This window comes from Caretta caretta, chromosome 7 (assembly GCF_965140235.1).
Source record: "Caretta caretta isolate rCarCar2 chromosome 7, rCarCar1.hap1, whole genome shotgun sequence".
Classification (NCBI taxonomy): domain Eukaryota; kingdom Metazoa; phylum Chordata; order Testudines; family Cheloniidae; genus Caretta; species Caretta caretta.
The window spans coordinates 31,392,249-31,418,407 of record NC_134212.1 but is presented as its reverse complement, the minus strand read 5'-3'; the positions used below and the strand labels follow the sequence as shown (position 1 = coordinate 31,418,407).

The following is a 26,159-nucleotide window of genomic DNA, read 5'->3' as shown; positions in this document are numbered from 1 at the left end:
TGACAGTGGGGGTAAAGTCCATGACCTCATAACATGTAGTGACCTCGCAAAGGGATGTGACAGCCACGTCAAGGGAGCCTATTGAGATGTTGCATAATGATGCGATAATGGGTTGATGCTAGATGTCACGTGATGACATCCTAGTGAAATGACACACTAATGGCAGTGAATGCAAGGCGGACATGATGTCATAGAAACACAGCCTGTTGCAGGTGGGTTTGTATGAGGCCAATGTGATGTTAAATGATGATGTCATGATACAGTAATGGCATTTTGATGCATTTTGATGGCATGAGGGTGCATTGTCATAAGGTCCCTATGACATCACAAAGGCACGAGAATGGGGGTGACGCGAAGCTGCTGTGATGTCATGTGAGGGTGTCATAGTGACAGGAGATGGTGGATTGATGTGAGGCCCCTGATGTTACATGATGGCATCACAATGGCACATCAATGGTAGGTTGCATGGGGTCACTGTGGTTTCCTATGATTATGTCACAATGGAACAGAAGAGTGGCTTGAGCGGGATGCTGTGATGTCTCACAATGACATCACTATGCACGCCTATGATGCTTGGGGTGTCATCCCTGTTACCATGGTGCCCGCACCCCTCGTTCGAGCTCTATCACTGGGGGGCCTAGCCTGGGGGAGGGGGAGGGTCTAGTTGCTGCTGCGGGGACGTTGCTAGGGGCGGTTGCTAGGGCCGGAGGAAGCACTTCCGGCGTTGGGGCCCGATGTGCCCCGGAAGCGCTTGCTAGGTGCGGGCTGCAGCTCAAAGATGGCGGCGGAGGAGCCTCTGCAGAAGCCGGAGCCGCTGGGGGGGGACACGGATGGTAATGGGGGGAGGGGCGTCCGGGGAGCCCCCATAAGGTACTGAGGGGGGAGGGGCGGGCCCCCGGAGAGAGATGGACCCCCCTGGACCCGGCAATACCCGCAGCCCGAGGCAAGGCCCTGCCACCCCCCGCGGGGAGGGACAAGGGCCCCCGGAGCGCCCCGCCCGAATGCGTCCTTGCCCCTATAACAGAGGGAGGGACAGGGTGGTGCGGGGACCCCTTTAGAGAGACAGGAGCCCCAGCTCTACCTCTCCCCCAGGCCTGGCTTCCCCTCCCCAGGCAAAGGTTCCTCCCCCAGCCCCAGGCCCCCGACCGCAGAGATAAGGTTCGTCCCGAATCCAGGGCAGGCTTCTCTCCCCTGGAGCCCAGCTCCCTACAGGAAACTCCTTTTCTGCCCCCCAGATCCTGGCTCTGCTTCCCTCCCTTGCTAGCATCCCCCATAGGAAACTCCTTCCTCCCCCCCCCCCCCGAGCACCCCTTCCCAGAACTGGCTCCCCCAGACTTCAGAGAAAAGGTCCCTTCCCCAGACTCGCTCATCTGCCCACTTCCCCTCCTCTTCCACAGGAATCACTTCCCCCCCCCCCAACATTCCCCCAAGGGCCAGGACCTGCCTCCCCCCACAGGGAGCTCCTCCCCTCACCCCAAACCTCAGGGAAATGGTTTCTTCCCCAAATCCCACACATGCTTTCCCCCTGTGGGAGAGGATTGTCCTGCTCCAAATCACACACCTGCCTCCTCTTAGGAGCTGCACCCCACAGTTCTCACCACAGGAAACTCCTCCCCTTACCCTAAGTCTCACAACCCTCACATGCACACAGGATCTGCCTCCCCCCATCCCCTGGGGCCGTGATCCCCTTCCTCTCCAGGAAAGGCCTCCCTTCATTCCAAATCTCAGACCACTCCCCCCACACACACAGGATCTGCCTCCTTCTCCGTGTCTCCTGGAAGCTGCTTTCTGTCCCCATCCACAACCAGCAGGAATGGGAAACTCCTCTTCCCCCCCATACCTACTTGCCCCCCCCCCACATAATCCCCAGGGAAAAGGTCACCCCTTTACTTCCAACTCCCTCCTCTTCCAAGTATACAGGGAGTCCCTTGCACCCCAAAGACAGGACTCTCCACAAAGTGTCCTGAGGCCTAGTGCCCCCTTCCCAATATGCACCAACCCATTCTGCCCAGCTCCTGCAATGGTAGCAATCAGCCCACCGTACCCACAGCATCCCTGGGAGCAGGATCCAGCCCCATCTGTTCCCTCAGGCCTAGAGATGAGGTTGCCCATGTGATACAGGATTCCCCAGTCTTGCTGCAGTGCATGCTATAGCCTGCCCTACCCTGCTCCTCCATCAGCAGGGGCCCTGGAGACACATTCCTCCCCAGCTCTGGCAATGAGAATCCCCACCCCACTCGTTACACTTTAATATACATCCTACTCTGTTCATTCACTGGCTGTATGCACCCCAACCCCTGCAACACCTCTCTGAGAGACATGATCTGCATCCCCACCACCACCCCATGGGGGACAGGATTCCCACCATCTGTTCCCTGAGGCCTAGAGACCTAGCCCCCACACTCTGACCTATGTGCAGTCCACATCAACCTGCCCCACACCCCATCAGCAGGATCTGTGCCCACCCCAGCCCTGACTTCCCTGTGAGGCAGGATCCCACTCTGGGCCCCTGAGGACATTCCCTCCACTTGGTCACACGTCTCTTACTGCTATGTGGTGAGGATTAGGAAACCTGATGTGGGGGGAAGAACCTCCAAACCAAATCACCTGTTGCAAGGGAGTCCTAAAGCTCCCATCAGCATGTCCTTCCCTTAACCCAGCTCCCAATACCCTCTGATTACCCCCTCCCTCCTCAAAATCCAGCACCCCACATCCCCCCACTCCCATCAAGCATCCCAGATGGTTTCACTTAAAACCTTGCTTGGGCCATCCCTAACTGAAAGCAATAAATAATGTCTTAATTGTTTGTTTGAAGGTGGCGGGGGGACTGTTAGAAAAAGCGATGGCTCTGCATAATGAGGGGCATCTGGGGTGGCTTGGAGTGAAGAAAACAGACTCCCTCCCTCCCTCTCCAGTAGCTTCCCAATCTGCTTTGTCCCCTTTAAGAACAGTCCCTGCCTCTGGAGTATTACTGATAAACACAGTTTAAATTCTGTTTGTGTTGCAGAATAAAGGCTATTTTGGTTGCGATGTCCCCAGTAGAGTCAGTTCCGGTTCACGTCAACAAGAAAAATTCTGGACTCTTATCCAGATGGTTCTGTTGATAAATAGGGCTGTGGTCCGTCTGGATCTGCTCTGGGGAAGACTCTTGTTGTGGGGTATCCCGGTTCTTCCTCAGTAGGCTGAGGAAAATGGGGACATGTGCACCCCATGTGGTTCTTTCCACCTTGTGTTATGTGGCCTCTGCAGAGCAAGAGAGGGGATCTGTACTGCATTAGCAGGGATGCATGCCGTTGGGCTGGGAGTCAGACTTGGGGACTCCCGTTTACCAGTGATGTATGCAATGGAACGGGCCCAAATTGCTTTCTCATCTTCCTGCAGAGCTGGCAAAGCTTGTCTCTGTCTTTGAACTAAGCCAGACAGCACTGAATGGTGGACGGGTAGCAGTGATAAACAGGAGGCTGTTTACACCCGAAAGTTAGTCGTCTTTGGGAGATTTGTTTGAGGTGAAGCTCAGTAGGACTCCTGGGTTCTAAGCCTTGCTCAAAATTATTACTCCTTGGTTTCCCCATAAAAGAGGGGTGATATCGTGTCGCTGGATATAGAGGAGATTGTAGAGGGAGGATGGGAGAGTGGTTTCAATGGGCCAGATCCCCACCTATAGCTCTAGGGACTTGTGCTGAGCTAGGGCCATTTACACAAGCTAAGGATGTGGCTCAATGAGTTGATATAATTTCAGCTATCACACTGTTGTGGTTTATTGTTCATAGATTTTCAGGCTAGGACAGGGGATCATTTGCTTGAGGCCCAGGGGCTCTAATCCAACTTTGCTCTCAAATCCCCCTGCAATTTCTGTGATTTTTACAGTTCCATTGTTTAGCCTGACCAAACGAAGGCTGAGGGAGGATCTGTTTGTACTCCATGAATGCACCGGGGGGGTTAACCCCTGGGAGGGAGAAGAACTACTGAAGCTAAAGGACAGTGTTGGCACAAGAGCAGATGGGGTTAACTGGCCAGGAATCGATGGGGACTGGCAATGGGAAGAAGGTTTCCGCCCATCAGAGGAGGAAGGTTCTGGAATGGCCTCCCCATAGGAGCAGTGGGGAGCAAACACCCCAACTAGTTTGAAGATGGAGCTGGATACGTTTCAGATGGGGCTGCCTGCGCTAGCAGGGCCTGGAGGCCATGACCCAAGTGGTCCCTCCAGTCCTCTGTCTAGGAATAAAGTGTAAAGCACCTGTATAGTGGGTATAACTGCATCCACACTAGCGGTTGTGCTGCTCTAGCTATACCGGTGTAGTTAGTGATTCATAGAGTGCAAGGCCCAAAGGGACCATGAGATCCTCTAGTCTGAGCTGTATAGAACAGGCCCGGGCATTTCACCCGCTTCCCCCTGTATTTAGCCCATTTGCTTATAGCTGACTCAAGCCTCTTTCAGAAAGGCCACCGGTGTTGAGATGGAGAATCCATCGCTTGGCTGGGGAGTTTGTGACAATGCTTAATCCCTGGGACGGTTAAAAATCAATTCCTTTAGTTAAAGCAACACAACTTTTGTGCATCAACAAGACCCGCAAATCTTAGCTGCTAGTTGTGCCAACTTTTGAGGACAGAAGTGTGGCCATTTAGAAGCTGACGGTGCCGCCTTAATATCTGCAATGCATGTTGTAGCAAAAGCATCATGGATTTGCCTAATGGTATTTACAAACAATAGCTTCAGTTTCTGTCTGCTAAAGAGCTACTTGTGCCTGTAATGAGTTGAGCTTAAAAAGACCAATTCTGACCTCTGCCGAGGCCACTGGCTGGAGCTGCACACAGAAGATGCATTGATTAGTTACAGCTACACTTCTTACTGAACAAGAAGAGTATCTGTGTTACAGAAGGAATCTGTAAAGCAAGCCCTGTTTGGTGTCTCAGCTTCCGGGTCAGCGTTGTCTTCCTTGTGTTGGGGTTATTCCGTTTGCTCTACCTTCTCCCGGGAGAATATTTGCTGGCTGAACTCGAAAATTAACCCTAGAAGGGAAATGGCTCATTTTGGCAATACGATGCACAAATTGATCTCTGACCTAGATCGGGGACTCCATTGAGCCAGGCGCTGTGCCGGCTTCCCTGACCAATACTGAGGGAGGAGGACCTACTGGGCCGGGAGCTAGACAGGACCCCTCCCACCTCCCCTGACTGAGATCAGGGAACCATCATGCTGGCTGCTGCACAGACATCTAGCGAGAGAGAGAGTCCCCAAAGAGCTCACAGCCTAAATAGCAGAGGAAGGCTCATTAGCCCATTTTGCAGAGGGGGAAGCTGGAGGCCCAGAGAGATGAAAGAACGCGCTCAAATGCTATGATGGAGCCAGAAACTGAACCCACATCTCCTGAGTCTCAGCCCAGTGACCTGACCCGAAGGACTAGTCTTCCCCCTCCAGCTGTGTGGATGGAGTTCTGTCTCGGGCAGTGTTGGCATTGCAGCGTGGGGGAAGGGTGATGGGAGCAAAGGTCAATTGAGACTGAACCTTGGGGAACTCATCTTTATGGCAGGATGGTGACCCCTAAGGTGTGGGGGGTGACATTGGAGACTGGAGCCCACGGGGGTCTGAACTGGCGGGGGTGCAGCTGGCGTGGGATAAGCATCTAATTCCATCTCTTTTTCTCTTCCAGGAGTTAACTGTTTGGCATACGATGAAGCCATCATGGCTCAGCAGGATCGCATCCAGCAGGAGGTGAGGCTTCAGAGGGTCTTTGGGTGCAGGGAGAAGTAGTCTGCCAGATCCGAGATGGGTCAGCGAGTGGATCTCAGTGGGGCCTTTGTGTCCTTGCTCTCCCTTCACAGTTTCTGATAGTTTCACTTTCCATCTCCAGCCTCTGGGATGTTGGGGTTTTGGTACCTGGCCGCTGCCCTCCCTGTGCTAACCCCTCAAATCTCTCCCACAGGGGCTGCATGTAGCCTCAGTCATGTTCCCCCTAACCTGCAGCCGCTCAGCTGAGGGCAAACTGCTCCCACCGCTAATCTATGAGGACGCAGCCGTCCTTCACCCCAGCTCCATCCTTTGGCTCAACAGCAAACTGGGAGCATGGGTACGGATGTCAGGACTCCTGGGGCCTGGGATCCTATCTAGGGGAGGGCAGTAGGGGGTGGTTGAGACTCTTGAGGTGGACTTAGGCTTGGTGTGGCGTGGGAATAGATGGTGCTGGGAGTGTGTGTGTCAGGGCCTCCAGGGGCAGAGGGGGGAGGAAGAGGCGGGCTGGGGGGTGGTCCCCTGGGGGCTAAAGGAGGCAGTGTTGGGGCTCCTGGTCCAAGGGTGCTAGGCAACATGGGGGCACTGTGTAATGGTATGAGGGGCTCATGAGGACTGGTTGAAAATTTTCCATCAAAATGCTCTTCCAAAAAGAATCAGGGTTCTGACAGCAGATTTTTCTGCAAAAAGCAGCAGCAGCTTCTTTGAGTGATGGTTCCTGCTGTAGTCCGGGGAGGGTTTATGCTTGCGTCGTGCGCCCAGAGGTCTTGAAAGTATTCGTGTCTGTAGTTCTGCGCATGCGCCCTCACCTTGCCTCATGGCTTCGTCCAAGGTGACAAAGGGCAGGGCAGACCGACCGCGTCTCCAGTTCCTCCTCACCACCGCATGGTCCAAGTCAGAGCTAATAGTGTCCTCTTGTGTCTGACACACTTAAAAATAAAAAGGATTTGAATTGTACATAGTTTTAGTCTTTCTTTTTTTTACTGTAGTTTAGCATTTATTAGTAATTCTTAGGATATAAGAGTCTTTGGGGAATCTGTTACCAGTCCCTCCCACCCAATCCAGCACCCACATCCGGGTACTGGATTATGCCAAAGACTCCAGGGTTCAAGATCTGCGTCTCCTGCCCACGTTTGTTCTTGGTCAGCGATGAGCACCAGTGCTGGTCTGATGCTTGGGAGAAGCCCACGTTTCATCCAGGTGCAGTATCTGTCTGTCCTTCCCAGGCCATACCCAAGAAGGCCAGGCTCTCTGCCTCAAGAAGCACATCATGGAAGTTGCCATGAGGCCGCAGTCGGATCCAGGGCAGGGAACCTCCCCGGCCCCATACATCATCCTGAGAAACCCAGGGGTGCGCCTCCAACTGCAGAGATTGAGTCCGGTTCTGCCAGTACCAGTACTATGGACCCCATGCCGGAGCCTAGTTGGCAAGAAAGCATGCGCATAAGCATGGCAGTCAGTCTTGTTCCAGCCCCAAGAAGGGCAATGCGCCTTCCACGAGTTCCAGCCACGGAGAAGTGGTGCATTCGAAGGCTCACAAGCATGACAAGAAATCTCACAGACTGGTGGATCCGCCAGTTACTGTGCACACCTTCCAAATCAGCCACCTCTAAGTCAACAGAACCATCAATTTCGAAACAGTCCTCTGCTCCAGCTCCAGTTCCGGATGCGGAGCGCGTGCCATTAACACCGGGGAGATTGGAGACAGTGCCTGGGCCTCATGAACTCTTTGCTCTGGAAGAAATGAGGTCTCCACACCTTCCTTTACAGTCTGAGCCTATGGAGGTACGATCTCCAACCCAGGACGTATCTCAGTTGAGTTGTGCTTCCACCCGTTCCCCTACAGCTTACATGGTTCCACCGGTTCCGACGTTACCGGCATTCGAACCAGGATCTGAGTTTTCCTTGTTGGAGGATTTGGGTGGAGTGCAGGGGCTGTCCATCTCCTAACACCGCTACAAGTACCCTAAGGGTTTACCAACTTAGTGGCAGTACCCTCCTCTACCCCAGCAGAGAAACCACTGATATCCCGCTCCATGAGGCCCTCAGCAGCATCTGCTGGATCCATCCTTTGGCCATACTGGGGACCCTGGCCTCAATATCCACCTTCAGAGCCTTCCCATTCAGCAAGAGAGGATTCACCCCATCCCTGCTTTGGGCATCCTTGAGCAGATGTTTGGAACTGGTTTTGGAGGATGAGCCGTTCAGTCTGGTACCGCCGGAACAGGAACGATTTCTGTCGTCTTCTCCAGACACAACAGTGACCTTGGCTCCCCCCGACCCCCAGATGATTTTCACCAGTTCCAGGACCTCCTACACAGATTCTTCATATACCACTGGAGGGAAGTATAGGACAAACAGCATCAGCTTCGGGACAGCCTTCAGGCCTCGGTACCGACATTCAGGTCTCGGTACAGACCAGGGTTGCTCTACCAATCAATGATACCATTCTTCAGCTGGCTCATACCATTTGGCATACCCCAGACACTGATGCTCCTACCCTCAAGGGTGCCAGCTAAGGGGTCTGAGTTTCTGTTCTCTCACCCCCACCCAATTCCCTCAGGATCCAAGTGGCAATTGAGCAGGCCAGGCAGCAGCACTCATGCGCCCCCTTGGTGGACAAGGCAGGCAAGTGGCTGGCCCTTCTGGGTGGCAACTACAGTAAATTCAAGGACTTTATTTTCAGTTGAGAAAGTCATATTTGGCCAATAAGGCCTGGTAGTTCAAGATCTGAAATTGGAAGCTAGCCCACAAGAAGACCTTGTGACCCATAAGGTCCAGCCACTTGCCTTCCTTTTCTGCTGGGTGGACATTTTTTACCAGTGCGACAATAATGGACAAGTGCGTCCTGGATGTCATTCAGCATGGCTATAAGATTGAGTTCATGACACTACCTCACCCCCGACTTGGCCCCTCCTCAGGGACCACTCTCATTACAGCATCCTCGCTCTAGAGGTCAACTCCCTACTTCAAAGGGGAGTGATAGAGCATGTTCCTCCGGACTATCAGGGTACCGGGTTCTATTCCACTTATTTTCTAGTACCCGAGAAGAAGGGCAGGTGGAGACCAATCCTGGACCTCCGACGTCATAATTGCTTTATATGCAAGCCAAAGTTCCGTATGGTCACCTTAGCAGCCATCATATCATCTGTAGAAAGAGGCATGTGGTTTATGGCTCTCGTTATGCAGGGCACCTATTTTTGCATAGATGGGGAGATTCTTGATATTCACAGTAGGCCCTTAACACTTCCAATACGGAGTCCTACCGTTTGGACTCACCACTGCTTCACAGGTCTTCACCAAAATTCTCTCTGTCATAGTGGCCCACCACTGGTGTCACAAGGTCCTTATATTTCCCTGTTTCGATAACTGGCTGCTAGCAGCGCGATCCAGGGACGAGGGTTGAACCTCAACCTCCATGTTACTCGGTGTCACGGAGTTCTCGGGCAATGCTGTGGAACTGCTCCCTACGAAGCCAGTCAGGACTCTGGTGAAGTCTCCTCTCTGTGAGCAGACTGTCTGCAGGGCAAAAAGCTCACACGGCTTCTACCTTCCTGGGTCTGACCTCGGAGCATTCAGCATCCTCTGCCACTCCATGCGCTTCCCACAGTGAGTCCGCCCAGGCGGGGTCCTGGGGAAGCCAGAGGGTCCTGCACCCCAACTTCGCAGTCAGACGTGACTCTCAGCCAGCCAGTAAAACAGAAGATTTATTAGATGACAGGAACACAGTCTAAAACAGAGCTTGTAGGTACAGAGAACAGGACCCCTCAGCCAGGTCCATTTTGGGGGGCAGTGAGCCAGTCTGCACTTCACGCCACATCCCCAGCCAGCCCCCAACTGACTCACCCTCCACCTCCTCCTCCTCTGGGCTTTGTCCCTTTCCCGGGCCAGGAGGTCACCTGATTCCTTTGTTCTCCAATCTTTAGCTATTACCTTGCAGGGGTGAAGGGCCCAGGCCATCAGTTGCCAAGAGACAGAGTGTCGGCCATTTATGTACACTGGCCCTTTGCTCTGCAACAATTACACCCCCTTATCCCACCACCTAGAGACTTAATAAATGCGTAGGGGAAACTGAGGCACACCTACAGTATTCAGAGGAAACATTAAGAACAGTCCCACTTCGTCACACTCGGACTACTTTCTTCCCTGGGGGGTAAGCGTAAATGTCGATAAACCAACTTTGGTTCCCAGGCAATCCCTGCATTTCATAGGGGCTCCATCGACTCAGTCTCAGCACAAGCCTACTTACCGTGGACAGGTTCCAGACCCTACAGGAACTCATCACCCAAGTAGTCAATGGTCCTTCTGTTCTGTCAGGACTTGCCTATCCCTCCTTGGCCACGTGGCAGCCTGCACATACATCACCGCCTTGGCTCACCTCCGATTTAGCTGACTTCAGCTGTGGCTCCAAAAAATCTAGTCGCCGACAGAATACAACAGAAAGTCCGTGGTATTAGTGCCTCCCGAGGTGCTCTCCTTGTTCCAGTGGTGGATGTACCTGAGACAGGTCTGCGCTGGGATGCCATTCCTCTCATCTTCGTTGGACATGACAATCATCATGGACGCATAACTCTCCAGAGGGGGTGCCCACGTCGGGGAGCACATGATGCAAGGGACCTAGACCCCTCGGGAATCCAGAATACACATCAACATCATGGCGCTTCGGGCGTTACGGTGAGTGTGTCGCGCATTTCTTCCATCCATTTACTTCCATTGTGTTCTCATCATATCTGACAACATCACCATTATTTATTACATCAACAAGCAAGAGGTCATGAGGTCGACTACACTCTCTGCAGAAGCGGTTTGTTTATGGGATTGGTACATTGCCCACAAGATCCTATTGACGGCAGCCTATCTTCCAGGGGCTCAGAACATGATTGCAGACTCTCTCAGCAGGACATTTATGGCCGATCACAAATGGGAGCTTCACGACACTGTGGTCAACAACGTTCTGACTGGAAGGGCATATCGAGTGGGGTTCCACAGGGATCAGTTCTGGGTCCGGTTCTGTTCAATATCTTCATCAGTGATTTAGATAACGGCATAGAGAGTACATTTATAAAGTTTGTGGGTGATACCAAGCTGGGAGGGGTTGCAAGTGCTTTAGAGAATAGGATTAAAATTCAAAATGATCTGAAGTAAATAGAATGTAATTCAGTAAGGACAAATGCAAAGTACTCCACTTTGGAAGGAACAATCAGTTGCACACCTACAAAATGGGAAATGGCTGCCTACGAAGAAGTACTGCAGAAAGGGATCTGGGAGCTGTAGTGGTTCACAAGTTAAACAGGAGTCAGCAGTGTAATATGTTGCAAAAAAAGCAAACATCATTCTGGGATGTATTAGCAGGAGTGTTGTAAACCAGATTTGAGAAGTAATTCTTCCTCTCTACTCTGCACTGATATGGCCTCAGCTGGAGTATTGTGTCCAGTTCTGGGCACCACGTTTCAGGAAGGATGTGGACAAATTGGAGAGAGTCCAGAGAAGAGCGACAAAAATTATTACAGGTCTAGAAAACATGACCTATGAGGGAAGATTGAAAAAATTGGGTTGGTTAAGTCTGGAGAAGAGAAGACTGAGAGGGGACATAAATATTTTCAAGTACATTAAAGGTTGTTACAAGGAGGACGGAGAAAAATTGTTCTCCTTAATCTTTGAGGTTTGGACAAGAAGCAATGGGCTTTAATTGCAGCAAGGGCAGATAAGGTTGGACATTAGGAAAAACTTCCTAACTGTCAGGATGGTTAAGCACTGGAATAAATTGCCTAGGGAAGTTGTGGAATCTCCGTCATTGGAGATTTTTAAGAGCAGGTTAGACAAACACCTGTCAGGGATGGTCTAGATCAGTGCTACTCAAAGTGGTGGTCCGCGGACTGGTGCCAGTCCGCGAGCCATCGGCTGCCAGTCTGTGCGCACATTGGAAAAAAAAATTGCCGGTCCTCCACATCAGATAGTGTGAGAAGCACTGGTCTAGATAATACTTAGTCCTGCCTTGCGTGCAGGGCACTGGACTAGATGACCTCTTGAGGTCCCTTCCAGTCCTACGATTCTATGATTTTCAGCCAATGTGGGATTCTGACCATGGATCTCTTTGTCTTCCATGCCAACACCAAGTGCACCACGTACTGCTCCAGGGGATGGGGGGAGGCTTGGCGCCCATTCCCAGAGTGATGACCTTGTCCTCTGCTGGTCAGACCAGATAACTTGCGCGTTTCCCCTTCTAACACTCCTGCCATGAGTCCTCCACGTTATCAGGCGGGAGAAGGCAATGGTTATTCAGATGGCCCCGTTCTGGCCACGCCAGCTCTGGTTTCCACAGCTCCTCCACATGTCAGCTCGTCCTCCGTTTCTCCTCCCAGCTTTCCCAGAACTGCATTCACAGAACGGCGGCAGGATCAGGCATCCTGTTCTGAAGATGTTTCACCTCAGAGCTTAATTTTTGGGTAGGCATCTTTGCTAGAATGGGAATGTTTGTCGGCAGTACAAGACATCCCTTTGAGCAGAAGGAAGGAGTCGACAGGGCGTTCCTATCAGGCCAAGTGGAAGTGCTTTGCCTACTCAATTCCATTAAGATCCACATAGCAGTTGTCAGTGGCTTCCACCCTACTGTGGAAGGGCAGTCCATATGTACACATCCATTGACTGCCACGTTTTGGAAGGGCCTCCTTAGAATCTTCCCACCCATTCAACTTATCGCTCCCCAATGGGACCTCAGTCTTGTTCGCTCAACATTAATGAAGTCACCCTTCGAACCACTGGCTTCCTGCTCCCTGTCCCTCCTTTCCATGAAGGTCATCTTCCTGGTAGCTATTCCTTCTGCGAGAAGGATAGGCGCACTGGGGCTGTGATGGCAGATCCCCTTTCACCACGTTCCGTAAGGACAAAGTTTCCGTGCGTCTGCATCCCAAGTTTCTGCCAAAGGTTGTATCCTACTTTCATCTCAACCAACCCATACACTTACCTGCTTTCTTTCCGAAGCCATACGCCTCAGCAGAGGAACAGTGCCTGTGCTCACTCGATGTCCGCGAGGCCCCGGCCTTTTACCTGCCGAGGACGAGACCATTCCGGAAGTCCCCAGACTGTTGCAATAGCTGAAAGACTTAAGGGGCAGGTGATCTCCACACAGTGGATTTCAGGGTACATTACTCTCTGTTATCGGGACTGCCTCCCACTCTTCGGGGTGAGAGCCCATTCTGCGAGAGCTCCAGCATCGACTGTGGCTGCCCTTCATGACGTACTGCTTTCAGACATATTTAGGGTGGCCACGTGGCATTGAGGATGACATACCTTTGCTGTACATTACGCAATACAAAATTCTGTGATGGATGCCTTGTTCTTCATGGCTGTCCTCTGTTCAGCCATTCCCCCCCTCCCTTGCACCCTCTTCTGAATTAGGTACTGCTTGTTAATCACCCTCCGTGGAATACAATAGGGACCATCACTCAAAGAAGAAGGGGAGGTTACTTACCTGTAACTGAGGGTTCTTCGAGAGGTGTGGTCCTGTAGTAGGGTGTAGCAGGGCCCCCTTTGCTCCTGTCTGCTGCATTCACAAACCACTCAGAGACCCCGGAGCTCAGCAATCACGGTGCAGTTTATTTATAGCATGTGCTCCCACCGCCTTCCCACCACATACAGCTTGGGTTTCCAGCCTTACGGACTTTTCCGCTTCTGCACCCAGGAGGGAAGGGCTACCGCTGTCCTTCCACTCTCTGGCTCCCTGCTTGCTTCCTTCCTCTGGGCCTGTATGTAGCCCCAGGCTAATTAGGCTGGCAGCTGTTTCCCATTCGCCAATCAGGTGCAGGTTTCTCTAGCCAGTTCCAATTTATCTCCCTTAATTGGAGCTGGTGTGACAGAGGGCTGGCTCAGGAGTTCCTGCCCAGCACCCTGTCACAGGTCCCTATCTGTATTCCACTTCCCATCCTGCTTCCCCCTCTGCTGCGGACCTGTTTGATTTGCGGTGCAGAAGGAACTGGAGAGGCGGTTGGTCCGCCCCACCCTTTATCGTCTCGGGTGAAACCATGAGGTGCGAGGCAAAGGGGCACACGCAGACCAACAGACACAACTACTTCCAAAATCTCTGGCTCCGGACGCGTGGCGCATGCGTAACCCTCAGTGGAATACAGATAGGGACCACACATCTCCGAGAACCTCCAGCAACAGGTAAGTAACTCCCTCTTCCCTGGGAAAAATGTGTGTGTGGGGGGGATTTTTCTGTGAAAAAATCCCAACCTGAATGTCCAAATGTTTTGATTCTGAAATGCTGCTGCAGTGCCTCATGGGAGTTGCAGTTCAGGTGCCTTGTGCTCCCGGTCTCCTCTATGGCTGGGCTTTCCAGCTGGACTACGTCCCCCGTGATGCACCATGGCTGTCTCATTCTCTTGCTTAGATGGGGGACTGTGGGCCCTTGTGGGAGGTCTGTGTCAACCAGGAAGTCTGGGTGGTAGTTAGGGCCCTACCAAATTCACAGCCATGAAAAATGCGTCACAGACCGTGAAATCTGGTCTCTCCTCCCATGAAATCTGGTCTTTTGTGTGCTTTTACCCTATACTATACAGATTTCAGTGGGGAGACCAGTGTTTCTCAAATTGGAGGTCCTGACCCAAAAGGGAGTGGCGGGGTGGGTCACAAGGTTATTTTGGGGGGCAGCGTAGTATTGCCAACCTTACTTCTGCACTGCCTTCAGAGCTGAGTGGCCGGAGAGCAGCATCTGTTGGCCAGGCACCCAGCTCTGCAGGCGGCAGCGCAGAAGTAAGGGTGGCAATACCATACCAGGCCATCCTTACTTCTGCGCTGCTGCTGGCGGCAGTTCTGCCTTCAGAGCTGGGCTCCTGCCCAGCAGCTGCCGCTCTCCAGCTGCCCAGCTCTGAAGGCAGAGCTGCCGGCAGCAGCAGAGCAGAAGTAAGCAGTACTGCAACCCCCTGCCCCCATAATAACCTTGCAACCCCCCCCCCACACACGCACACGCACAACTCCTTTTTGAGTGTGAACCCTTACATTTACAACACCGTAAAATTTCAGATTTAAATAGCTGAAATCATGAAATTAATGGACTGTGAATTTGGTAGGGCCCTAGTTATAGTGGAGAATTAGGTGCATGAGCCACCTGGACTACAGTTCCCAAGAGGCATGGCAGTGGCTTGGCAAGAGGGTGAAGGCAGAGCATGGTAGATATAGTTCAGTGAGGTCCCCTGGCCTATGGAGGGGGATGGGGGGATGAGGTAGCCAGACTACAGCTCCCAGGAGGCACTGCAGCCAGCTCCAGGTCTCCTTCTGCAGGCCCTGGGTGTCTGTTAGCTCGAGGTGCCTCCATAGCGAGGTTTGGGAGCCATGGCCACCGCTTCCCCCCTGCTAGTGTCACAGCGCCTCCCATTGTCCTTCCAGATCGCCGTCCAGAACCCCCTGGTGTCGGACAGACTGGAGCTGTCAGTTCTGTACAAGGAGTATGCGGAGGATGATCACATCTATCAACAAAAGATCAAGGTAGGTACCAGCCAGGCCCTCCCTGCTCTAGGACCTTCCCCCCCAATCCAAGCCTCTCGATTCCAGGTCCTTTCCTCCTTAGTCTCCCTGTCTGATCTCCCTAGGTCCCGTGCTCCTCCTGGCTCCCCCATCTCCTAATTGCAGGCCCCAGCCTGCTTCACCCTGACACCTAAATCCCAGACCTCTCTCCCTCCATAGTCCCCCAGCCTCCCCTCGAGCTCTCCGTCCCAGCCCCTCAATCTTGGCCTCTCCCTCCCTCCCCTCCTCCCCCCCCCTCCCCGGCTGCTCCTCAGTTTATCTCTAGGTTCACCACCACCACCCCTTGAAAATCCTGGCCTTCCCTGGCCACACAGTCGCCCCTCCTTAGCATTGTCCCTCAGACTCCCCTCTCTAAGTTGTCTGCTCCCCATCCGCTGAATTCTAAGCCTTCCCCGCCAGGCTTTGGCAGGAGCAGGAGGTGTAATAATGCTTAGTATTTATGTGGCACTGTCGGCCACTAACCTCCCAGTCCCTTTCCCTAGGAGAGACTAATTTTGCCTTCCCCCCCTCCCCGCACAGGACCTGCTCAAAAAATACTCATACATCCGGAAGACGCGGCCCGACGGCAACTGTTTCTACCGGGCGTTTGGCTTCTCGCATCTGGAGGCCCTACTGGAGGACAGCAAGGAACTGCAACGGTAGGGTGGGGCCCTGTTGGAGACCGGAGTCCACCATCCCCCACAACAAGGGGGTCGGTGTGGTGGGAGGGCAGTGGGAGACCGTGCGGCCTAGCAAGGGGAGAGTGCTGGGCTAAGAGGAGGGAGACCTGGGGTTTATTCCCAACTCTGCTGCTGGTTTCCAGGTGACCTTGGGCAAGTCCCTTCCCTCTCTGGGCCTCAGTGTCCCCATCTGTAAAATGGGGATGATGATACGACAGTGAAAAGCGCCATATAAGAGCTAGGGGGGATTATTAGCCTGGCACGCGTGGATTGCCGCTTCTATCCTGGAGGGCAGGCTGGGTGATTGGAAAGGCCTCAGCGTGTGACTCCTGCCAAGTCAGAGCTCCGGCTGCATGGCATCTTCCTCAAATCGAGGACACTCCTTAGACCGTAAGGATCCTCCACCCCTTTTGGGTTTGAAACAAATGCTAATTATTCAGATCTTATTTACGGCACTGGTCAGCACTCCTGGGTTCAATTCCCAGTTCTTCTTTGAGTGATGGTCCTTACGTGGATTTCAGACGTGTGTGTGCATGTGCTGAAGCTGGAACTGTTCATAGTAGGGTCCGTTGACCTGCACGTGTGTAGTGTGTTGGCTGCATGGCGGATCCGAGGCTTTAAGGGGCTGTGCGGGTCGACGCCGCTCCAGTTCTCTCTTACTGCCGCACGGGTAGAGTCGGAACCCCTGTTCCCCAGTGTTCATAGCTCGCTAAGAGAACTGCTCTCTGTTAATTGTATATAGTTTTTCTGTAGTTCTTAGTACTTAGTTGTCCGTTTATTAGTTAGCTGTTAGTTACTTAGGTTTCCATTGGACTTTCTCACCTCTGGGGGCTTCTTCCTGGCCCGGGAGTATGCCCCGGCAAGCTGGTTTTAAATACTGTGCTTTCTGCCCGCACTCCTTCTCCATGAGAGACGAGAACCAACACTGTCTCTGCTGTCCTGGTGACACTCATATCGCCACCCGCTGCTCCGTCTGTCGCTCGTTCCCACCTCGTACCTGGGAAACCAGAAAACTTTGCTTCCGCAAATTCTTTATGGAGGAGGCTGTGTGCCCCCATGTGCAATCGGATCCGGCGGCCAGGACGTCCTGGGGCCCTTCCTACCTGGCACTGGTGGCACTGTTCCATTTGGCTAAAGCCCACCGTGCACACTAGAAGCACGCTCATGGGCATAAAGGCAGCTCCCCGACGGGGACCATCTCCAAGCGCAGTGTTGCCTCCCCGAGCTGTGCCAGATCGGGTGAGAAGTCACGCACCAATCTGGACGCTCCTGCTCTGAGGAAGTCTCGCACGGAGCATAAGTCCAAGCACCGCGCCCCAGCAGTGCCTCCTCCAGCCCCGGTGACTGATCTGTCACCGTCATCTCTGGCTCCTTCTACCCCACCAGGATCGTCCAAACTTGCGTGCCCGGACCCACGCACATTGGGCTGTCTGTCCCCTCTTACACCGACAGCTAAACTCAGGCTGCTATATACTGGCTCACCTCCACGCCCCGGTCCTTCAGGCACTTTCTGTCTGCCGTGGATGAGCTACTCCTGCTCCAGCCTGCTGTTCCACTCTGTCTTTCTCCACCGGACCCTTTGCACAAACTCTCGGATCGCCCAGCCTTCACCCCCCTATACTGCTGGCACTGCTGGCTCTGACAGCCCCACCCTTACTGGACCCGTCTGCGGACTCTGAGTGGTCCTCAGAACCGAACACTGCCTTCTCGCCTGCCCGGTCTTACAGCCCAGAACACCGGCACCAACTGTACCATCAGCTGTCTGCTCTGCCAGCTGATCCGTGGTTCTGCTACCCATGGGCACTGTCAATGCCTGGTGACCCCTATGTGTCACCCTACTGGACTGCATGGAACTCCTACCGTGACCCAGGCGTGCTGCCCTGTCTGCATCACTGCCCTTCTTCAGTGCTCACTGCTCCTTCCTCTGTGTACAAGGAGCCTCTGATCGTTTCCACGCCAGCAGCGCCATCGCCCCCTCCAGTCAATATGGGCACCTCTTTGTTCCCTGACGATGCTCTGATCACATGCAGTACCAGGACTTGCTTCAGTGCATGTCTACACCCCTCAACCTGCCTGTCGAAGGTGTCCAGGATCCACAAAACCAATTCTTGGACATCCTGCAACCCCCTGGACCCTCCCGCACTGCCCTCCCTATTCACATAGCCCACATGCAGCCAGCCCAAGCCACTTGGTGCACCCTGGCCTCTTGTGCTCCTACCCCGAAATGGAGAGAGCGCCGCTACTTTGTGCCTGTGAGGGACATGGACTTTCTCTTCACCCACCCCCACCCCTATTCGCTGGTGGTACAAGCTGTGACTGAGCACGCCCACCAACAGCATTTCCGTTCCATGTCACCTGACCAGGCCGCCAAAAAGTTGGACCTGCTGGGCCGCAAGGTTTACTCTTCTGCTGGCCTCGAATTCCGTATTGCCAGTTACCAGACCAATCTGGCCAAGCACGATTCCTTTTGTACTCTAAGCTGGTGGACTTTCAGGCCTTCCTACCCCCAGAAAAACAGCAGGATTTCCAACACCTTGTGGACGAGGACAGGCCGGTGGCTAAAGTAGCTCTCCAGGCCGTGGCTGATGCCGCTGATGCCACATCCTGCTCCCTGGCATCCAGGGTCGTTCCCCGCCAGGACTCCTGAGTCCAGTCCAGTGGCTTTCCGAAGGAGGTTCTGACCACCCTGGAGGACCCTCCATTTGAGAAACAATAAATTGTTCAGTGACAAGACGGAGGAGTCTTTGCTTTCTCTCAAAGACTCTCACACCACTCTGGTCGCTGGGCCTTTATACCCCATCCTCAACTCACTGCTAACAACTTCTGACCTGTCCCCATTCCACATACCAGCCTTACCCGCAGCGCCTGCCTGACTCGTCCCATCATCGCCCTGTTCACAATGACCATGCTCTGCTGCTGCAGCTACTTCTTCCACATGTGCCTTTCCGCAACGTCCTCCCAAGCAACCCTTCTGACTCCTTCCTCGAGACCTGCAAACCTTCCTCTACCCCCCCCTTCCCCCTGCCGGGTCGCCTCATCTCCTTTGCTCACAACTGGGGCCAGATTATCACCGACTGCTGGGTGCTGGACATCGTCCACCAGGGCTACCTTATGGAATTCCTTTCCTTCTTGCCCTGCTGTCCACCCCAGTAGCACCTGGGCACTTCCTTGCATTGCCACCTTCTCAGAGAGGGAGCAGATGCCCTCCTGCGGAAGGGCACCATAGAACTTGTCCTGCATCCCTATCGGGCCTGGGGCTTCTACTCTCCTTATTTTCTCATGCCAAAGAAAGGGAGTAGCCGTCACCCTATTCTGGACTTCCGGCTCTTGAACAAATTTATCTGCAGATTCCATTTCTGGATGGTCACCCTTCCCCTCGTTCTCTCCTCCCTTCCCCGTGGAGCCTGGTTTGCAGCTCTCAATATGAAGGACGCCTACTTCCATACTGATATCCACCCCGCTTATTGCAAGTTCTTCCAAATCACGGTGGGCCATTCCCACTATCAGTTGTGGGTCCTCCCCTTCAGTATTGCTACCGCCCCCCACATGTTCACGAAGGTCTTCACGCAGGCTACTGGGGGCGATGCCCTCCTCCTGTCCTGGATCACTCACCTCTGCTATGCGTTCCTGCCCATTCCCCTGCTCCCCCAGGTCCTGCGCGAGGTGTGGCATGTCCACGCAACTCTTCTCCTCATTGCCTCCACCTGGCTTCACCAGTACTGGGACACGGATCTCCTACATCTCTCCGCTCGTCCTCTGATCTGTCTCCCGGATCTCCTTACGCCAGCGAATAGCCAACTGCGACATCCCAACCCAGGCACTCTCCATCTCCCGGCCTGCTATCTAGATGGGCTCGCGCATACACAATGCATGCTCGTTCCCTGTCCACGACATCCTTATCCATAGCCGATTCCCGTCCACTCGAGCATGTTACCGAACCAAATGGCACCATTTTACTGGCTGGGTGCAACACCGCCTGCACACCATCTCCATTCCCGTCGTCCTGGATTACCTCCTTTCTCTCGATCAGTCAGGCCTCGCCCACTCCTCCGTCCGCATCCACCTGGCTACGCTTAGTGCCGTCCTTCCGTCTTTGGATGGATTTTCCATCTTCACCCACCAGACTACCTCCTACTTCCTTCGCAGCCTTCTCAATGCCTTCCCTGCTGTCCAGAAGCCTACTCCTTCCTGGGACCTTCACCTCTTGCTTTTCACCCTCACCAAGCCGCCCTTTGAACCACTCACCACCTGCTCCCATACCCATCTTTCCATGAAGGTGATCTTTTTGGTAGCTGTTACCTCCGCATAGTGCATTAGTGAACTGGTGGCCATGATGTCTTTCACTGTCTTCCACAAGGACAAGGTCTCCCTGTGCCTCCATTCCAAATTTCTGTCCAAGGTGGCCTCACCATTCCACGTCAACTGGTGTGTGCACCTCCTGACCTTCTACCCCAAACCACACGCCTCCCCTCGAGAACATGCACTCCACGCTCTCGATGTTTGGCGGATATTGGCCTTTTACCTTCACCAATATCTCCATTGCTGGGAAGCTTCTTGCTAGAATCTTACTGAATCGTCTGCTCCCTCTTGCAGAGGAAGTACTTCCAGAGTCCCAGTGTGGCTTCAGACCACCACGGGGTACCACTCACAAGATTTTCACAGCCACGCAAATCCAGGAATAATGTCAAGAATACCACCAGGAGTTGTATATGGCCTTTATCAATCTGACCAAAGCCTTCGACTCTGTCAACTGTGAGGCTCTGGAAAATCATGTCAAAGTTTGGCACAGAGACAAAAAAGTTTGGCTGCCCAAGCAAATTTATCACCATTGTAAGACTCCTCCGCGACCAGATGACTGCCTCCATCCTGTGCAGTGGCTCTGTCTTTGAGCCCTTTGTCATCCAAACTGGCGTAAAACAAGGCTATGTACCAGCACCCTCCCTTTTCTCCATTTTCTTAGCAGCTATGAAAATACTAACCCAAGACCATCTACAAAAGGGCATTGGCATCCGGTATCAGACTGACTGCAACTCTTCAACCTTTCTTGTCTCTGTGCGAGAACTAAACTAATATCGGGAACAATAACCGAACTCCAGTATGCCGATGATTGTGCTGTAGTTGCACACTCAGAGGAGGATCTGCAAACAGCCCTTAATTGCTTCTCTGACGCTTACAAAAGCCTGGGGCTGTCTCTGAACATCGGCAAAACAAAAGTTCTCCACCAGCCAGTCCCCGGTCAATCATCAACAAGGAAGATCTTCATTGTCAAAGAAGAACTGGAAAATGTAGACTGCTTTACCTGTCTTGGCAGCCATCTCTCAGAGAGGGCAGACATAGACGTTGACATTCAGCACAGAATTCACTGTGCCAGCCTAGCCTTTGGCAGACTGTCTCGCCGGGTGTTCAACAATCACAACATTAGAACACATACTAGACTTATACTCGTTTGTAAAGCAGTGGTAATCCCAGCTCTCCTCTACGAGACTTGGGTGACCTACAGAAAACACCTGGAATGCCAGCACTTTCTTCAGAAGATGAGGATCATCGCACTAATGTCAGTGTCTTCACAGAGGCCAACATCTTCAGTGTTGAGGCCCTGATTATCCAGCATCAGCTGAGGTGGAGCAGGCACTGTGTGCCGATGCCTCATGTACGCTTACTAAAACAACTGCTGGGGTACGTCCAACTCACCAAAGGAGACAGGAAACAGGGAGGCCAAAAGAAACACTTTAAAGCAGTGGTTCTCAGACTTTTGTACTGGTGACCCCTTTCACATAGCAAGCTGCTGAGTGCGACCCCCTTTATAAATTAAAAACACTTTAAAATATATTTAACACCATTATAAATGCTAGAGGCAAAGCGGGGTTTGGGGTGGAGGCTAACCGCTTGCAATTCCCCAGGTAATAACCTTGCGACCCCCTGGGGGGCCCTGACCCCGATTATGAGAACCCCTGATTTAAAGACCACCCTCAAGATAAACATCAAGAGATGTGACATTGACACCACACACTGGGGGAGAGCAGCCCAGGATAGGGATAACTGGTGAAGACTTGTCAGAGAGGGAACATCCACTTTTGAGGAAAATTGCCTTGCCCTGGTCGCAGAAAAATGCCAGAAAAGAAAGAAAGGAAAGACAACTGTCATGCAGCAATTGTGGCCCAACCGTCTTCCAACACCACCTGCAACGTCTGCCAGCGAACCTGTGGCTCAAGGATTGGACTCGTCAGTCACCAAAGGACCCATGGAAAATAAAACCTGTGAAAGAGATCTTCCTCGACCTCAAGGGATCACCGATGACATTGAGCAGATGTTTTGAGAGAACTCTCCAGAATGATTCCAAGAGCTCTTTCTTGAGTGGTAACATCTAATTTAGACCCCTAATTTTATATGTAGAGTTGGGATTATGTTTTTCAATTTGCATTACTTTGCATTTATCAACATTGAATTTCATCTGCCATTTTGTTGCCCAGTCACCCAGTAACTCTTCGCAGTCTGCTTTGGACTTAGCTATCTTGAGTAGTTTTGTATCATCTGGAGATTTTGCCACCTCACTGTTTACCCCTTTTTCCAGATCATTTATGAATATGTTGAATAGGACTGGTCCCAGTACAGACCCCGGGGGACACCACTGTTTACCTCTCTCCATTCTGAAAACTGACCATTTATTCCTACCCTTTGTTTCCTATCTTTTAACCTGTTACTGGTTATCCCTTCCGTCTTATCCCATGACAGCTTACTTTGTTTAGGAGCCTTTGGTGAGGGACCTTGTCAAAAGCTTTCCTCAAATCCAAGTACCCTATATTCACTGAATCCCCCTTGTCCACAGGCTTGTTGAGCCCCCTCAAAGAATTCTAGTAGATTGGTGAGTCATGATCTCCCTTTACAAAAACCATGTTGACTCTTCCCCAACAAATCATGTTCATCTGTGTGTCTGACAATTCTGTTCTGTACTATAGTTTCAACCAGTTTGCCTGAAGTCAGGCTTACCGGCCTGTAATTGCCGAGATCACCACTGGAGCCTTCTTAAAAAATTGGCCTCACATTATCCTCCAGTCGTCTGCTATACAAGCTGATAGGTTTCATACAACAGATAGTTCTACAGTTTCACATTTGAGTTCCTTCAGAATTCTTGGGTGAATGCCATCTGGTCCTGGTGACATATTACTGTTTAGTTTCTCTTTGTTCGTTCCAAAACCTCCTCTAATGAGACCTCAATCTGGGACAGTTCCTCAGTTTTGTCATCTAAAAAGAATGGCTCAGATTTGGGAATCTCCCTCACATCCTCAGCCCTGAAGACCAATGCCAAGAATTCATTTACTTTCTCCGCCATGGCCTTGTTGTCCTTGAATACTCCTTTAGCATCTCGATCGTCCAGTGGCCCAATTGGTTGGCTTCCTGCTTCTGATGTACCTGCTTTTTTTTTTGGCTAGTACTTGTTGAGTCTTTGGCTAGCTGTTCTTCAAATTCTTTTTTGTCTTTCCTAATGATATTTTTAGACTTCATTTGCCAGAGTTTATGCTCCTTTCTATCCTCCTCAGTAGGATTTAACTTCCACTTTTTAAAGGATGCTCTTTTGCCTCTCACTGCTTCTTTTATGTTGTTGTTTAGCTATGGTGGCACTTCTTTGGTTCTCGTACTATGTTTTTTAATTTGGGGTATACATGTAAGTTGAGCCTCTATTATGGTGTCTTTAAAAAGTTTCCATGCAGGTTGTAGGGATTTCACTTTTGGCCCTGTCCCCTTTAATTTCTGTTTAACTAACCTCCTCATTTTTGTGGGTTCCCTTTTCTGAAATTAAATGACACGTTTCACCTCCTCAATCTCTCCTGTTCTCTCCCTGGGCTAAAATGCTTTGCTCTAATTCTGGTGCTTGGATTTAGCATGCGGGTGCCAGGTGGGGTTGGTGGCCTGTGATACAGAGGGGGTCTGACTAGATGATAGGGTGGTTCCTTCTGGCCAAAAACTCTATGACCTCCTCCTTCCCCCCTGCCCATACTGACCCCATCTCATCTCATCTCATGCAGGTTCAAGGAGATCTCTGCCAAAAGCAAGGAGGACCTGGTGTCCCAGGGCTTCACAGAGTTCACGATTGAGGATTTCCATAACACGGTGAGTGACATTCCCCCCATGGGTTGGGAGCAGATGCCATCGGATGGGATGGTCGGAGCAGATATAGACCTGTGAGACCTCAGTTTGATTCTTGGATTTCCTGCAGGCTGCCTGGGCAGCTTCATGTAAACCACTTCCCTCCCTCCAATTAGGCCCTCGGTTTCCCCAAGCTGAGGACACCAGCTCAACCGCGCATGTATGCCACTGTAACAGACCAGAGTCCGGCCCGTTTATTCTAACTCTCAGAGAGCCATGGGTTGGGCAGTGGAGCAAGGGGTCTGCCTCTAACACCCTCCCTCACGTGCCCCTCCAGTTCATGGACCTGATAGAGCAAGTGGAAAAGCAGATCACGGTTTCCGAACTCCTGTCCTCCTTCAACGATCAGAGCACCTCTGACTATCTGGTGGTGTACCTGAGACTGCTGACCTCCGGCTACCTACAGCGCGAGAGCAAGTTCTTCGAGCACTTCATCGAGGGAGGCCGCAGCATCAAGGAATTCTGCCAGCAGGTAGGGGCAGCAGGGTCTAACCAGAGTTTGCTCTCCCCGCCATCTCTAAATCCTATGCTTACACCACACTGGGCACGAGGAATTTCGGGGTGGAAGATCCATGGCATGATTTTGCACTGGGGTGCCCCGTCCCTCCCAAACCATCTTGGAGTGGGAACTACAGCCCAACTTCTCCCTGTGTCGAGGAGATCTCTGGGTAGCAAGGCCGAGACCCAGTCGACTTGTGATCTGAGGAGGATTGGTTGGGGGTGCTGAAACCCAGCTGACTCATGATCTCAGTAGCATCCACAGTTGGTTCCTGGGGCAGGGGACAGGATGGGAAGGGATGGTACAGGACAGGACTAGCCTACCCTGCCCTTGGGAGAGGGGTTGAGATCCAATAAATGTGTGATCTGAGTAGGATTCACAGCTCGTTCCCTGGAGGGACCAGAATGGGGTCCCTTGTCCATTGAGAGAGGTCACTGAGATCAGCTGACTTGTGATCTCAGTTAGATTTCTAGGTAATTCCCCTGGGGGGATCCTCTGTGGGGCGGAATGGGGCGAGGGGCCCTGGCCAACTGGCATATCGATAGGTAGGAGGAGGCGGGGAGAGCTCTGTGACCCAACAAACTTGTGATCTGCATAGGAACCAGAGGTAGGTTGCTGGAGGAGGGGAGGCCTGTCAAGCCCCACCTGAGGCAGGATGTCGGTAGCATCCGTAGGCAAGTCCCCAGGTCGGGCAGGGCAGGCTCCCTAACCCTCCGTGTCCCACTTGATTCCTTCCAGGAAGTGGAACCCATGTGCAAAGAGAGCGACCACATCCACATCATCGCCCTGGCTCAGGCCCTGAATGTGTCTATCCTGGTGGAGTACATGGACCGGGGCGAGGGTGGAGGCACTAACCCCCACGTCTTTCCAGAGGGCTCGGAGCCCAAGGTGTATCTACTGTACAGACCGGGACACTACGACATCCTGTATAAATAGGTGCCGGCCAGCTGCCTCTGCTCCCTCCCCACAGGTGTCCCGTGGCTCCCCCGTCTCCCTACCGGCAGTCTCTGTGGTTGTAAATGGTAATCTCGCGCGCTGCTCTCTCTCTTTGTTTTCCGTTGTTACACTTGCCCGTCTGTGTTTTATTAAAGGGGATGCTGGTGAATGGAGCCCCGCTTGTATGGTGGATTTGTTCAGGTTGCAAGGGGGCAGTTAGCTATTGTCCCCTGGCCTGTCTATCCCCACCCGCCTTGGATTAGAGCAGACCATTGGGCCTGTCCAGGCACCAGTGTCCCCCTTCCCCCCGACCTTGCCTGTGGTCCTGTGTAGTCTGCTGTGGGACCTTGGGCTGCAATTGCCCCCAGCTCCTCATATACCTGAGTGGAAAGGTGCAGCCCTGAACATAGCTGTGGCTGCTGTTCACCCTTGTCCTCTGAACATAGCCTGGATTGTTTTGCCTCTCATCTGATAGCTTGCGGTAGCGAACCCCGAGGCTGAGAAGTCAGTTGGTGTTGCATCTGAAAAGGCCGTCTGAAAGATCTGTCTTGAGGTTGCAAAGCAGAATGCTCGGAAGTTAGGAGACGCCTGCCTGTGCTATCGTCGTCTTCATCTGCCTGGGTCGGTAAGTGCCCGGGATGGAGAGCGATTCAGTATTCGTTTCTTTTTG

General features: G+C 52.5%; 1 protein-coding gene across 1 annotated transcript; it reads left to right on the top strand.

Moving 5' to 3' along the window:
- Positions 1-711: 711 nt before the first annotated feature.
- Positions 712-25,662, top strand: OTUB1 (OTU deubiquitinase, ubiquitin aldehyde binding 1). The gene is made up of 7 exons (XM_048856793.2): positions 712-833; positions 5,652-5,713; positions 15,113-15,211; positions 15,770-15,888; positions 23,934-24,018; positions 24,332-24,526; positions 25,292-25,662. Exons 1-7 carry the CDS (start codon positions 779-781, stop codon positions 25,487-25,489), a joined length of 813 nt encoding a protein of 270 aa, XP_048712750.2. The 5' UTR covers positions 712-778; the 3' UTR covers positions 25,490-25,662.
- The last annotated feature ends 497 nt before the right edge of the window (positions 25,663-26,159 follow it).

What these genes read in the sequence shown, in the direction of transcription:
- OTUB1 (XM_048856793.2), top strand. Translation starts at nt 779, where the DNA reads ATGGCGGCGGAGGAGCCTCTGCAGAAGCCGGAGCCGCTGGGGGGGGAC. An exon ending in AGGATCGCATCCAGCAGGAG is followed by an intron (nt 5,714 to 15,112) that starts GTGAGGCTTCAG and finishes TTGTCCTTCCAG; the next exon opens with ATCGCCGTCCAGAACCCCCT. An exon ending in TTGAGGATTTCCATAACACG is followed by an intron (nt 24,019 to 24,331) that starts GTGAGTGACATT and finishes GTGCCCCTCCAG; the next exon opens with TTCATGGACCTGATAGAGCA.